Here is a 16,103-nt window from a genome sequence, read left to right as displayed (position 1 = left end):
CTCTCTCTCATCAACCTAACACTAACACCACTTTCTCCACATCTGCACCTGCATAACACACAAGCTCTCACACAGAGCTCACTCTTTAGGAACTCATTGACCAATCACAGGTCGTTGCTAAGGGTCTAGAGAGAGAGCAGATCTGGGCTTTCTGCCAACTGGTAATTGCTTGAAGATAGACAGCTGAATTTCTGCACGTAGGCAATTTGAAATCTCTAGCAGAGACACCATCAAAGCATTCCTGACAGATGGCTGTCAAGCCTCCGCTTAAAGACCTCCAAAGAAGGAGACTCCACCACACTCCTTGTTCATTCAGAATGAACAGAAGTTGAATTCTCAAGCATCCCTACTTCCAAATCGGTCTAATGGGTCAAACCAGTTCCTCTCTTATCTGCCTTTAAGGCCATGTAAAATCCACTGCCTGAGCAAAGTCAACACCTGGCGTTGTCTAACCATAGAACCCCTTTTTCCAAGAGACTGAAATGTGGCTTTTATGTGTTCTTATTAAGTAGTGGGTGGACATAGCAGATGACACAGATATTTCTCCTACTTCTTTTCTCCAAGAAGTTCTTTATAGTAAGCTGGAACTGAACTGAACATATAACAGCTCAGCCGACATTGTAACAACAGCCCAGGGTTTCCTGCCTAAATTAACTGACGTGGACCTGAGTGAAAACTATATACACAACACCCCTGGTGGCCTAGGGTGAGAACTTCAATACATAATATTTCTCATCTTAGGCAACTTGTGCCCATTCATTCCCTTACCTTGTGTAGCCTACACACATTGTATTATTGTGGTTACAAGCATTAGGGAACTTCAAGCTATTGTTATTTACAACCAAACATGCAGACTTCTGCTTGGTTTTCCTTGTACGACAGGAGCTTATGTTCTTGGAAGTCTCCTTCCTCTTTGTGCTGTTCGTAACCACTGAGCTCTACCAGTAATGGCCAGTTGCGTAACAGCTGTATGGGAACAAGGTCCATATTTTTCTTAGTGATTTAAGTGACTCACATCATTTTTAGGGACGTGGGTGGCGCTGTGGTCTCTAAACCACTGAGCCAGGGCCGGATTTAGGTTTGATGCGGCCCTAAGCTACTGAAGGTAATGGGGCCCTTTATATGTCCAGCTGTCCTTTGTCAATAACAAATTGTTGCTGTTTTTGTGTGTGGAATATATTGTTGTTGTTGTTCAGTTGTGTCCGACTCTTCGTGACCCCATGGACCAGAGCACGCCAGGCACTCCTATCCTCCACTGCCTCCCGCAGTTTGGCCAAACTCATGCTAGTCGCTAGAGAACACTGTCCAACCATCTCATCCTCTGTCGTCCCCTTCTCCTTGTGCCCTTTATCTTTCCTAACATCAGGGTCTTTTCTAGGGAGTCTTCTCTTCTCATGAGGTGGCCAAAGTACTGGAGCCTCAACTTCAGGATCTGTCCTTCCAGTGAGCACTCAGGGCTGATTTCTTTAAGGATGGATAAGTTTGATCTTTTTGCAGTCCATGGGACTCTCAAGAGTCTCCTCCAGCACCATAATTCAAAAGCTATATGGTATATATATGCTATATGGTAATTTATGGAGCTAATAGGTATTTAAAGCCATTTGCACATAACAAATAGGAGCCTACACAACATAAAACACTGTTGCTGTTTCTAGGTTTTATTTTATTTGATTTTTTATCTTATATTTTGGAAATGTACAACCAGTTTTTTTTCCTTTTAATTTTTTTGTGGGGCCCCAAGAGAGTGGGGCGCTAAGCTATAGCTTGTTTAGCTTATACATAAATCCAGCACTGCACTGAGCCTCTTGGGGTTGCTGATCAGAAGGTTGGCGGTTCGAATCCCAGCGATGGGGTGAGCTCCCATTGCTCTGTCCCAGCCCCTGCCAACCTAGCAGTTCGAAAGCACACCAGTGCGAGTAGATAAATAGGTACCGCGGCGGCGGGAAGGTAAACAGCGTTTCCGTGCGCTCTGGTTTCCGTCACGGTGTCCTGTTGCGCCAGAAGCGGTTTAGTCATGCTGGCCACATGACCCGGAAAAGCTGTCTGTGGACAAATGCTGGCTCCCTCGGCCTGAAAGCAAGATGAGCGCCGCAACCCCATAGTCGCCTTTGACTGGACTTAACTGTCTAGGGGTCCTTTACCTTTTACCTCTATTCTCTATTCACTATTCTGTTCCCCTTTCCCTTTCCTCTTCTACGAAGAAACACTTTCTGGGACCCCACATATAAATTCTTCCCTGGTCTCCTTACTGGCCCTAGTGGGACCAACTTGGCCAGTTAGCCCTGGTGATCATTTGATGTCTACTGACTGGTTCCCCCCCCCCCGAATTTTTGAATTTTATTGATATTGATGCTGCATTTTATGTTGTATTTTATGCTGTTTTTAAGTCGCATTTTAATCAATGTTTTATATTTGCTGTTAGCTGTCCTGAGCCCAGTTTTTAAATTATTATTATTATTATTATTATTATTATTATTATTATTATTATTATTATTATTACCTTCACATCATCTTCAGGAAGGAAAGCATAATTAGAAAATGCAGCTTCTTATCAATGAACACAGAAGCCAGCAGAAAGATTGCACAAAAATTACAAGTTGTATTAATTGAGGCAAAGGCTGTTGTTACATCATAGAAGTGAAATCCAGCCTATATTGGGAACTTCCTCAGCTTCCATATAATCAGGTTTCTTCAGAAGCCTAGGAACTGGCTTGAAATTGTTATCTTGTTTTGCAGAATAATAATAATAATAAAGAAACACATTGTTTCACTTTGTACAGGTTCATAGAGGTTCTTCCGTCCTCATGTTATTCATCTTTCCAAGTCATTTCTCAGGAACAATATTGTCAAGGAACTTAAAAGATTTCACTTTTGCAAATCTTACTGTGCATTTCTGCTCAGATGTGAAGTACCATTGAATTTAATGGGTGAGGGAAACGCACAGGCCAGTTGGCAGACATCTCAGGAGAGCTTTGGTGACAGTGGGGAACCTTCAGGCTGCATGTGACCTTCACCTGTCCATCTTCCACACTCCTCAGCCTCATGGCTCCCTGCAATGACCCTGCCTTTTCTCCCATTGCCCCTTATGCCTGGAATTGCCTCCCAGGTGGCCTCTGAGATACCAGCCCTATTGAGCACCGATCTAGGATTAGGAACAATGTAATAGACGCTCCTTTAGTACATTTCATACAAGCGTCTCATTCGGATGAGTACTGACATAGTTTTGTAATTTGGGTATATCTCGGTCCTGTAGAACGAGCTAAAAGAATCCTCATGCAGAAAGAAACTAGATTTATTTTTCTACTTGATTCCTTGCATCCCTCAGGTTTGAATACTGAAATAGATTATAGTTGGGTTTTTTATGAGTTGTTATTAATGTTTATATGTATAACACCTTTGCACGGATCAAGTTTGTTTTACGTCTGTTGTGCTAAATGGGTCACTTTAAGAAATAAATTTTGTAGCTGTAAATTGCCGTCACCTGTAACTAAAATCAATACTGCGCCTGTCTATATAACCTTACATTGCAACAGTTGTTGTTTACTGCAGCAACCACTATGTCATAAGGTCCATAATCTTGATATACTACATACGGTATGTACACCTTTGGTAAAATTGTTTATATTGTTTAGATTATCCTTATTTGTCAAAAAATGTTGAAATACGACATTGTATTCATTTATACAACTGATGAAGCCCAGAAGGGCATTATTCCGGAAATCCTTGTCAAGATTCTGTGGAACTGTAGCAAGCTCCCATTTGGATTTGATGAATATACAAAGACATACATGGAATAGAAACTAGCAAATATTTGGACTTTATAAATGAACCGATCTATTGGGACTTCTGTTTACTTTGTTGAACTTTATATGTCGATCATGTACAAGAGAAATATTTGATATTGTGAAAACTATAGAAGAGCATTATTTATGTGAATTCACAGCTGGTTACGTCTCCGTATTCTAGACACAAGGAGAGCAAGTCCCATTCTTTGTGAATTGCATTAATCCTAAAAGGCAAAGTAATAATAATCACAGTAGTTATAATTATATAGTAGTCCTGCATGTACCAATATTTATTTCAGGCTCTAGCCTGTGTTGTGGTTTTCAAACCAAGTGCAGAAGTTCCCCCCCCCCCCCAAAAAAAGTCCAAAATCTTCAAATCATCTTTAGCATCTTATTTTTATAAACTTTATTTTTGATAGGTCCTTATGGCCCACGCGTTGTATTTGCGAAGAAAACCGCATTTGTAGCCCGCTCTTTCACCGAATGCTCATTAGCATCGTTTGAATTATTCTGCTGAGAACCTCTGGTTTACTCCACTGTCTAACATATTAGCTTAGGAAAATAATCACCAGAGGGTTCCCTGCCAAAGATCCACTTCAGAACACTGCAGTGACCTGTGGCTTTGACGCACATTGACAAAGATGAACGGGCGGTTTGGCTACTCCAACAGGAAGCTGAAAGAACAGTAGTTAAAGAGTAATAGTACAATTGACAGCCTCTTGTTCGTGAAAAGATGTGGATTAATGAATGCAGCGGACCTTGATTTGACAGACATTGAGATATTGGAGCGGCTTTTTCCCTCCTAAAACAAATGAAAACATCAGCAGAATTTCCCTCTGCTGCTACCAGCTCTCATCCACCTGCATGTTATCCTGGCTGTGACAAGGATATAATTTTATGAAGAAACAATCTAAATAATAATTCTGATCATTAAAGCCTCAAATTTCATGGGCTAAAAATTACATGTTGCAAAATTTTGAAATTCTGCAAACCCCCCCCCCCCCGAATTCACTATTTTGAAGAAGTTACAGGTAGGTAGCCGTGTTGGTCTGCCATAGTCAAAACAAAATAAAAAAAAATTCCTTCCAGTAGCACCTTAGAGACCAACTAAGTTTGTTCTTGGTATGAGCTTTCGTGTGCATGCACACTTCTTCAGATACACTGAAACGGAAGTCACCACAATTCACTATTTTAAATGTTTTTCTCTCTCCCCCACCCCCCACCCCATTCTCTTCTTGTTAAAATAGGGTCTGGTAAGGATCAAAAAGCAGAGACATCACCTTGCCGACAAAGGTCCGTATAGTTAAAGCTATGGTTTTCCATATGAAAACTATGAGTTTGGCCAAACTGCGAGAGGCTGTGAAGGATAGGCGTGCCTGGCATGCTCTGGTCCATGGGGTCACGAAGAGTCGGACACGACTGAACGACTGAACAACAAGAACAAGGTTTTCCCAGTAGTAATGTATGGAAGTGAGAGCTGGACCATAAGGAAGACTGATCGCTGAAGAATTGCTGCTTTTGAATTATGGTGCTGGAGGAGACTCTTGAGAGTCCCATGGACTGCAAGATGATCAAACCTATTCATTCTGAAGGAAATCAGCCCTGAGTGCTCACTAGAAGGACAGATCCTGAAGCTGAGACTCCAGTACTTTGGCCACCTCATGAGAAGAGAAGACTCCCTGGAAAAGACCCTGATGTTGGGAAAGATGGAGGACACAAGGAGAAGGGGACGACAGAGGATGAGATGGTTGGACAGTGTTCTCGAAGCTACTAACATGTGTAAACTGTGGGAGGCAGTGGAAGACAGGAGTGCCTGGCGTGCTGGTCCATGGGGTCACGAAGAGTCGGACACGACTGAACGACTGAACAACAAGGATCAAAATAAAGAAAGGGCTTTTTAAAGGAAGGGGTTATTGTGGGAATATTGTGTGAGTAGCCAAGCACATAATCAAAATGAGAAAACAGAGTCCAAATAAAAACAAATCTATCTTCTGCGAAACAGTGGAAGGCAGGTATCTGTATATTAAAAACAAAGCCAACAATAAATAAATAAAATATTATAATGAAGCCACTGAGAAATCAAAGAAAAGCCACGATATGACATAACAGGGATTTGATGGGCCCTTTAATCTTTAACTCTGTTCTGGCTTCAGTTTACAGCTGTCGCTGGTTCACCCAAACAAGTGCTTCCTTCTCCATCTGGGAGTCATGCCAAGCTAACATTTAACTGTGTTGTGCGTCAAGGGATGGCCTCAGTCCTCAAAGCTCAGCAGACAGCAGTAAGCAGGTGACTTTGCTCCCTCAGGGAACGTGGGAATAACTAACTTAATTTCTCTGTGCTAAAACCCCTACTCTTGTGCAGCAAGCGGAAACGGGTCAGGGAACATCCTTCAGACACTTTAGTGAAATGGGTCAAAACCTAGCAAGCGACAGTGTTATTATTTTACTAGTCGAACGTACGTAATGACGATAGAGGGGAGAGGGCCTGCAAGTTTCAGGAAGACCCACTGCCAAATAGTTAATGTTGGCAGGGATGTTAATGATGTGTGTCTGTTTGTGAATCACTGTGGAACAAGCAGCCAGAGATTAAATACAGGTTGCCTAATAGAGTAAAGGAGGGTGATGCGTGAATCTATTAAACGGGCATAAATTTTCATGAAAGAAATAATAGTTTTGAGATTATATTTTTCTAGCAGGCACTATGGGTGTGTTCACGTTGCTGCCTTACTTCGGACTCAGCTACACTGGCAAAGAAAACACGCTTTATATGTGTTGTTTATGCACTCTAACACTGTGACACCAGATGGCTAACCCGATCTCTCGTACAGAGTTTGCAACGCGTTTAACTGCAATGCTTCTGTGATGTGTCTGGATCCAGCCTTAGAGCGCAGTGAAGCTCTCCCACCCCCTGTGCAATTCACAGCTCTTTTTCCCACCCACCAGCTGCTCACATCAGCACAACTTCATCAGTGTCAGATTCACCTCTGTCTGTATACCAAGGGGCATTGAAGGGGTGTCTTTACCCAATGCAAAGATGCTCACACCATTGCTAGAGATGAATTAGAAACAGGTTAAGGACTCCAATCTGTCTGTAGCTCTTTTGAGAAACAACACCTTCAAACGGTAGTATTTTAGAACAAAATGCACTTCATGCAAGCATTTTGGATAAGGTTCTGTGAACAAGGATTAAAAACCCAGCGCTAGAAACTGGAGTGAGTGCACACAGCCTCTGTTAAAGAGTGAGGCAGTCTCTGCCTGGCTCCACTGTGTCCCTGCCATTTCTTCTACAGAAGTAAATCCCAACAAGAAAAACTGCCATTTGGAATCAGCAAGTCTTTCTTACCCATCTAACCTGCCATATTGACAAGCATTATGGCCCTGTGAGTGGACTTACAAAAGCACACTTTGCCCAGGTCCTGTCGAACATAGCACAATCCTAGGCATGTATTGCAGGGGGTTAGACCAGATGAGTCTCAGGGTCCCTTCCAACTCTAAAATTCTATGTCTACACAGCCATAAGTCTCATTGAAATCACTAGGACTGAAGCCCATGTAAACGTGTATAGAATTGTAGTCTGAGTCGTGGCCAACTTGTTCCACCGGTGCTAACGGGAGTTAGGGGGAAATTATCATTGCTAACATTATTTTAACTCCTTTGGTTGCTCTTGCAAATGGTGTGGAGGGTATAATCATTATAATTACATAACTGCAATCAGTTCTAGACATATCCACTCAGAAGTAAATTGAGGCTTAAGAACGGAGAGCTTTTCCAAATTAACCAGTGTGGAGTAAAGGGATGCAGTTCTACTGAATACTACATGAATACTTACTAATCTTTTATGCTTTTGAATTGCTTTAGAAACATTACAGTGATTCTTTGGGCTTGGCCTTAGTTTTTGTATTCCATTGATTGTTACTAGCAAGCCATGTTGTCCAGTGAATGCTTTTGGAAATCAGAATTGCACAGCCTAATCATTGGTGTCCAAGGCTGCAAGATGCCGTTTTTTAAAATTTTTGTGCCTTTTGTTTCTTCCTTTAAGTAGATGGGGCTTAAGTAGATTAAAGTGTGAATTGTAAAGGTGAAAACCCACAATAATTTTAGCTTGGATAAAAATTGGGTTTTAACTTGGGTGGGTGATTTTTTATTTAGATGGGATTGTGTTTGCTTGCTACTATCTGGGCATTTTCCCCAGGAGGAACTCACAGGGACTCTGTTCCGGTACCTCTCAGGTGGGTTCCAGCACGTTTTCAGGTGAGTTCTGGCACCTCTCAGGTGGGTGCCATTGTCATTCTAAGAGAAGGAGCGTAGTATTCACAGTGAGTTCCAGCACCTATTTTTTTCTTGAAAAATTGCACTGGCTACTATGCATTTCTGTGTTTTCATGTTGTAAACTGCCCTGTGATCCTTGGATGAAGGGTGTCGGAAAGTGGGCGGGAAAAATCGCTTGAATGTTCGGTATGTATGGCGACCCAGGTTGGAAGTGTATAGATTTTGGCAAATTTCCTTATAAACAGCTCGGAAACGACATTTCTATTTTTATTTTCAGATGCTGCAAAAAAAAAAAAAAGCTCAACAACTTTGGGCAAAACTAAGAAAATCCCCTGTTATGAAGCATTAGGGTGGAACCGCCACCAAATCAACCCACCTGGAGAACAGGTGAGCAAGACGCCGCCTCCCTGATCCATCCAGCAGCATCCTACCTGCTTGTAAGTCGCTTTGGGTTGCCTTGAGCAAGATAAAGCTTAATAATAATAATAATAATAATGGTGATGCCCAGCGGCCTCTAGAGGCGGCAGATCCGTGCAACCCAACTGCAAAAGCGACTCCTCCGTCCCGCCCCTGGGAAAGGTACGAAGATGGCCGCGATCGCCGCCGACGTGGAGCCCGGGCTGGAGTCGGTGTTCCCGCAGGAGCTGGGGCTCTTTGCAGATGCCTTCCCGGTAGAGTCCCGTTACCGGTTCTGCGGGCACGAGCTGAGCATCGCCCAGCATCACGGCGCCCAGCTGGGGGTGGCTGCGCCGGTTTGGGAGGCGGTGAGTCCGGGGGCAGCTGGATCCGTCCAGGGCCAGAGATTTGCACGAGGCTTAAAGGAAGGGCTTACTAGCTAGCGCAGCCCTGTGCATGTCTACTTTGAAGTAAGCCTTCGCGGAGTTTAGCAGGGCTTACTTCCAGGTAAGTGTGCATAGGGTTGCAGGCAGCTGGGCTATTGCTTCAGGTAGATGATCTTGGCACATCCGTGCAGGAGTCGTCTTAAAACAAGTCGAAATCCTGCCGTTAGCATATTTACGTTTTCTAAGTGGTCGCCTCTGAGCTTTTTTTTTAATAGCATGCATCCAGGCTCAAGCAGTGATCTCCGCAGGAACTTTTCGGCGCGTCTCTTGCACAACCCTGCCCCAACGTGCCTGTTTCGAAAGGGGTGAAGCAGTCTGCACTGACAATAGATCTAGGCAGGGCTTCCCAAACTTGGGTAGCTAGCAGTTTTTGGACTACAACTCCCAGCATCCCTAGCTAGCAGAACCAGTGGTCAGGGATGATGGGAGTTGTAGTCCAACAACAGCTGGAGACCCAAGTTTGGGAAATCCTGATCTACACTGTTGACTCTATAGGAGCTAATCTGCATATGCAGTAGAACTGAGGAGTTATTGTTGTCAGCACATAATTACTATTACTATTCAAATTGAGATGCCGACAACAAACACATGCTCCAAGCCTTCTTCTTTCCCCTGCTCCTACTTTGCCTTCCTCTTAGCAAATACACTCTTAAAGCATCAAAAAGTATAAGCCTGCAAGTTTTCCCTCCGTGAGTACCGTTAATTTGATGGTACGGACTATGGCGATCAGTGCTGTGGCACAAAGTAAAAGGTTTAGACCAGCCTTTCTCAACCTCTCTGTGGCTCGGTCTACACCAGAGTTTCCCAAACTTGGGTCTCCAGATGTTGCTGGACTACAACTCCCATCATCCCTAGCTAGCAGGACCAGTGGGCAGGGATGATGGGAACTGTAGCCCAAAAAACAGCTGGAGACGTTCAAGTTGGGGAAACGCAGCAAGGAAATAAAGACTGGCATATGTGCGTACCTCGGGTTACAAACACTTTGGGTTACAGACTCTGATAACTTGGAAGGAGTAACTCGGGTTAAGAACTTTACCTCAGGATGAGAACAGAAATTGCATGGCGGCGGCAGCGTGGTGGCAGCAGGAGGCCCCATTAGCTAAAGTGGTACCTCAGGTTAAGAACGGTTTCAGGTTAAGAATGGACCTCCGGAACGAGAGGTACCACTGTAATGTGAAAGTGTTGCTTCAGTTCCTCTAAAAAGGGCAGCTGCTTTTGGTGTCCTGTGAAGCAGCGCCAGATTTAGGGAGGTGTGGGTGGTTCCCTTGCACAGGGTGCTGAGCTGAGGTGACACAAAATAATAATAATGACAATAATAACATTTTTAAAAACACATATTGATACAGAATAAAAAGAATTTTAAAAGAACTGAATAAAAAGCCAACTGTATCAAAAGGAATTTTTGTGAAAATAAGAATTTTTTTGGGGGGGGGGTGCCAAATTTTGTCCTCACTCAGTGCCATATTACCAATGCCCACCCTTGGACATGAGAATGAGATGGACCTGTGTTCAGTGCAGGCTGCTCTGCTGTTGAGCTTCATCTTTTCCTTCCTCATTACTGCAGCATTTTAATCCCTAAATGCCAAATGCTTCACAGGAACAGTTCTAATTCTTCCCTCCTCCACTGCATGCATTGTCAGCCGTTGTGAAATGATCCTGTTGTCAGCAGGGACACTACTAGCCCTGTTGTCAAAGGTGGAATGGGATATGTGCTTGTTACAGGTAGGTAGCCGTGTTGGTCTGCCATAGTCAAAACTAAATCTAAAATAAAAAAATCCTTCCAGTAGCACCTTAGAGACCAACTAAGTTTGTTATTGGTATGAGCTTTCGTGTGGTATCTGAAAAAGTGTGCATGCACACGAAAGCTCATACCAAGAACAAACTTAGTTGGTCTCTAAGGTGCTACTGGAAGGATTTTTAAAAATATTTTTGTTTTGTTTTGTATATGTGCTTGGCATACTGAATGTATCGTTGGGATCTTTAATTCACTCTTCATTTACTCTTCATTCTCTCTCTCTCCCCATGTCTAAGGCTCTAACCCTCTGCGAGTATTTTGAGGCACAGAAACTGAATTTCTGGGGCAAGAAGGTTATAGAGCTGGGTGCTGGGACGGGCCTCGTGGGCATCCTTGCAGCCCTCCTTGGTATGTAGGAACACTTATTTATTATTTATTTATTAATTTTGTATACCGCCCTTCATCCGAAGATCTCAGGGTCGGTCACAGCATAAAGATGCAAGGTAAAGTCACAACACGAAATAAAAGCAAAAGCAACCGGTAATCTCCCCCCCCCCAAAAAAAAAACACATTTAAAAGGACATAGAATGTTATTCAGCCGAAGGCCTGGTTGAAGAGGAGCGTTTTTGCATGGTGTCTAAAGTTGCAATAAGTGATGGTGGCAGGTGAGCCTCCCTGGGGTTGAGCATCCCACAAACGGGGAGCCACCACACAAAAGGCCCCTTCTCATGTTGCCACCCTCTGGACCTTTTGTGGAAGAGGCACACGAAGGAGGGCCTCAGGTGATGATCGCAGGGTCCGGTTTGGTTCATACGGGGAGCGGCGGTCCTTGAGGTATTGCAGTCCTGAGATATTTAAGGTTTCATAGGTCAAAGCCAGCACTTTGAATTGGGCCTGGAAACTAATTGGCAGCCAGGGCAGGTGGGCCAGGATTAGTGTAATATGTTCAGACTGTTTTCCCTAGTGAGCATCCTGGCTGCTAAATTCTGCACCAGCTGAAGTTTCCAAACCATCTTCAGAGGCAGCCCTACGTATAACACATTGCAGTAATCTAACCTCAAGGTTACGAGAGCATAGACAACAGTAGTTAGGCTATCCCTGTCCAGATAGGGGTGTAGCTGGGTGACCAGCCGAAGCTGATGGAAGGCATTCCGGGCCACTGAGGCCACCTGAGCCTCAAGCAACATTATAAGTGATGCATATGGTACCCAGGTGATGCTGTGGGTTAAACCAGAGTCTAGGGCTTGCTGATCAGAAGGTCGGCGGTTTGAATCCCTGCGACGGGGTGAGCTCCCGTTGCTTGGTCCCAGCTCCTGCCCACCTAGCAGTTCGAAAGCACATCAAAGTGCTAGTAGATAAATAGGGACCGCTCCAGCGGGAAGGTAAACGGCGTTTCCGTGCGCTGCTCTGGTTCGCAAGAAGCGGCTTAGTCATGACCCAGAAGCTGTCTGCGGACAAACGCCAGCTCCCTGGGCCTATAGAGCGAGATGAGCGCCGCAACCCCAGAGTCGGACACGACTGGACCTAATGGTCAGGGGTCCCTTTACCTTTTACCTATGGTACCAAACTGAATTTGTTGCTAGCAGTTACCTTTCCTTTCTTCCAGGTGGCGATGTGACCATCACAGATCTTCCTGTGGCCATGAAGCAGATAGAGGAGAATGTCCGCCGGAACGTGCCTGCAGAATGCATGACACGAACCAGAGTTTGTGCTCTGTCATGGGGTGTGGACCACAAAGAGTTTCCTGCAAATTATGACTTCATCCTGGGTGCAGATATTGTCTATCTCAAGCACACCTACCCCTTGTTGATCAGGACTCTCCAGCATCTATGTGGTGCTCAGTCTACCATCTACCTGTCTTCCAAAATGCGTCAGGAGCATAGTACGGCGCTGTTCTTTGAGAGTCTGCTCCCTGTGCACTTCGCCTCAAAGCTAGTCTTTCGAGATGAGGTTGAGAATATTAATATCTACAAAGTGACCTGCAAAAGTGACATCAGACAGTGAGCTTCTTGGTTTACCAAAGAGTGTAGCAAACACTGCCTTTACCTATTATTATTTTTTAACAACCAGAGTGTTTTTAATCCAGAAGTCTGGGGTGCGGTGGGGTAAAGCATTCATTCGTGGTAGCTATTATCCAGAGTTCTCTACCCATCAGCAAATGGTAATACAGTGGTACCTCAGTTTTTGAACGTCTCCATTGACTCCCATTTCGGTTTTCGAACGCCGTAAAGCCGGAAGTAAATGCTTCGGTTTTTGAACACTTTTCGGAAGCCGAACATGCCATCTGGCTTCCGTATTGAGTTTTCGGCTTTTGAACATCTCAGAACTCGAACAGTCTTCCAGAACGGACTACGTTCGAAAACCGAGATACCACTGTATTTGTAATAACTTATCTTTGCTGGACTGTTGCAGTAAAAAAAATCCCAGTTTACATGCGAAAGATCATGTTGCCCCCAAAGACAGTGTTTTCTGAGAGAGATGTTGCCATTATTAATATTATTAGTTGCATACTGTCCTACATCTGTCAGTCTCAGGGCAGTGCCCTGGTTGTGGGCTTCCTGGTGACATCCGGTTGGCTACTGTGAGAACAGAATGATAGCCTACTAGACAGACATTTCTTCTGATCCATCAAGCTCCTCCTAGTGTTCATGTGACACCCATTTCCATTGTATTCCCTCTCTGCTGCCGTCTCCACTGCTATAGAATCATAGAGTTGGAAGAGACCACAAGGGCCATCCAGTCCAACCCCCTGCCAAGCAGGAAACACCATCAAAGCATTCCTGACAGATGGCTGTCAAGCCTCCGCTTAAAGACCTCCAAAGAAGGAGACTCCACCACACTCCTTGGCAGCAAATTCCACTGTCGGACAGCTCTTACTGTCGGGAAGTTCTTCCTAATGTTTAGGTGAAATCTTCTTTCTTGTAGTTTGAATCCATTGCCCTGTGTCCGCTTCTCTGGAGCAGCAGAAAACAACCTTTCACCCTCCTCTATATGACATCCTTTGATATATTTGAACATGGCTATCATATCACCCCTTAACCTTCTCTTCTCCAGGCTAAACATACCCAGCAACTATGATTCTCAAGGCCTTCAAAAGGCTTCACTGATCACGGCCACATTCTTTGTTGTGAAAAAGTGACATGTTAGTGAAGGCTACTGAACCATTCCTGCTTTGTTCTACCCTTCCCGGAGCACCCAACCATGCGCCTCGGCTTACAGTCACTTGTTCCCCCAAACAAATCCCAATTGGTAAGCCGGGAGCAAGCATGGTATGCCAAGCTTCAGTTTGTTGCTCCAGGGATGGTGGAACAAGAATTGGAGCAACTCGGCACCATTCGCTTGTTTCTGATTTACCATGATACACCAATGGGTCCATTCTTTAAACATTCCCGGGTAAATGCAGAGATAAATCTGGAGCTCTGTGAACAGGAGAGCAGGCACTCCAGAATGTGATCTGGCTGACAGGAGTTGCTTTCTTGTTTGCCCCTTTGGTGTAATATTTTGCAAGTGTGCATCTGTGGCACCAAGCAGAGAAGGCATGCGTTCTAGGATGTGGCCTTAGATTTAATATGCTTGGCACTCTGGTATTCTTTTCTAAGTGAAATTTGTGAAACTGCTTTTTTACCTTTAATAATGATCCTGGTTCAAAAAAGAAAATATTATTTTAGTAACTCCAGCGCAAGGGACGTGAAGCATTACGCAAGTGCTTTAAAAGACACTATGATGCCTTTTCTCATTTTAAGAGATGCTTTTTTAAAATAACAATTTTGTGATTGCATAAAAAGGTGGATATATCATTTCTACAAGCATAATGTTAGCTTTTTTAAGATGGCTTAACATCATACATGCCTATGCACTATGTATTTCTATTTTGCACTAAGGTACTATCTCATGATCAATTTCCTGATTATATAAATTATTAATAGGTAGCATTTTTAGGGACCCTGATTTCAGTTCAATTTGTATAATATCTTAAGGAAGCTATGCATGTAAATGCTCTGGGTAAGATTTTACTCAACATGTGAATTGCAGAAGCTGTTTAAAGAAATATTCTATGTTTGCATTTTTTTTAAAGTGTCTCAGAGCTGCATTGCAAGAGAATACATCCCAGCATCCTGAGATCATAAGGATTTATAGATGATTAGCTGTGCAGTACATGGTTCCCTCCTCTTGTCTATCAGTTATTTAATTGCTTGTACTTCTAAGCACTTACTACAGTATAGTGCTTTTTAAGTTCTCAAATAACTTTGCATATATTACATCATTAGTCCTTACAATGACCCTGTAGAGTAGATTAGTCCTGATCTTTCTGTATGACAGCAGAGAGTGAGGGAGCACTCTGAACAGCAGGCTTCCCAACCCATGCTGTTAATCATGGATATGGGAAGTGCAACATTGCTCAGTTGTCGTGGGCCTGATGCTGCTGCGGTCCAGAAAAGGCATATGAAACAGCAATTATGGAATGAACCATCTCCAGCAACCACAACCTCAAAAGCTTGCTTAATGTCTCTTCCACATATGTGGATACTCAATTTTAAGTTCTGTTAATCCTTGACAGATTACTTTGTAGAAGTTCCCAGTCTTGGCTAACTGTCATGAGCAACTATGCCTTATTTTGGAGCCACTCTGTTGTCCAAGACATATCCACCCCATATATTTAAATCACTCATACCAAAAAAAATCCAGCTTGTTAAGTGCGCTGAGAGCTGTTAGGAGACTCCTGTTCCCCTTCCAGTTTACTGACAGAGCTACAATCCCCAGTGAACTTAACAACCTGTAAGAAGGCATGACTGTTAAAGTGGCATAAGAGTGATTTAGATGTATGCTGCAAGTGTAATTTAAATCGGGAATAGTTGGGTATGAGCTAGGTTTGAACCCAGACACGGTTTAACAATTTAACACATGTTCCCCCATTGTGTTGTTGGTATCCATCTGTCCCAAGAAGAAGAAGAAGAAGAAGATTTTGTATTTGATATCCCGCTTTATCACTACCCGAAGGAGTCTCAAAGCGGCTAACATTCTCCTTTCCCTTCCTCCCCCACAACAAACACTCTGTGAGGTGAGTGGGGCTGAGAGACTTCAGAGAAGTGTGACTGGCCCAAGGTCACCCAGCAGCTGCATGTGGAGGAGTGGAGACGCGAACCCGGTTCCCCAGATTATGAGTCTAAAGCTCTTAACCACTACACCACACAAGAAACAATGGAGGGTGCCTCCAGGAGTGAAGTCCGTGACCTCCCCGGGTCGCAAGCCTGGGCAGTGTGGATGGAGGTCCTGGGCTGCCCAGACAACAAGACTTGCTTCTCAGCCTCACTGGTGTGGTGCAAAGGAAAGCAGAGCAATACATTTGGCACCAGCTTGGCTGCAGGAGGAGATGTACAAGACACCATCCTTAGTGACTCGACTCTAAATTTGTGTGGAGTTTACTCCTTAGCTTTTTCTTCTGAAGATAGCCCACAACGCAGCAGACGTTTA

At 43.9% G+C, this 16,103-nt stretch overlaps 1 protein-coding gene across 1 annotated transcript; it reads left to right on the top strand.

Annotated features, from left to right (window-relative positions):
* Nucleotides 1-8,616: 8,616 nt before the first annotated feature.
* EEF1AKMT3 (EEF1A lysine methyltransferase 3) lies at nucleotides 8,617-12,686 on the top strand. The gene is made up of 3 exons (XM_033138467.1): nucleotides 8,617-8,818; nucleotides 10,928-11,039; nucleotides 12,238-12,686. Exons 1-3 carry the CDS (start codon nucleotides 8,642-8,644, stop codon nucleotides 12,633-12,635), a joined length of 687 nt encoding a protein of 228 aa, XP_032994358.1. The 5' UTR covers nucleotides 8,617-8,641; the 3' UTR covers nucleotides 12,636-12,686.
* The last annotated feature ends 3,417 nt before the right edge of the window (nucleotides 12,687-16,103 follow it).

The sequence above is a fragment of the Lacerta agilis genome, chromosome 2 (assembly GCF_009819535.1).
Source record: "Lacerta agilis isolate rLacAgi1 chromosome 2, rLacAgi1.pri, whole genome shotgun sequence".
NCBI classification, from domain to species: Eukaryota; Metazoa; Chordata; class Lepidosauria; order Squamata; family Lacertidae; genus Lacerta; species Lacerta agilis.
Note: the sequence above shows the minus strand (reverse complement) of the source record. Positions and strands in the feature narration are given on the sequence as shown.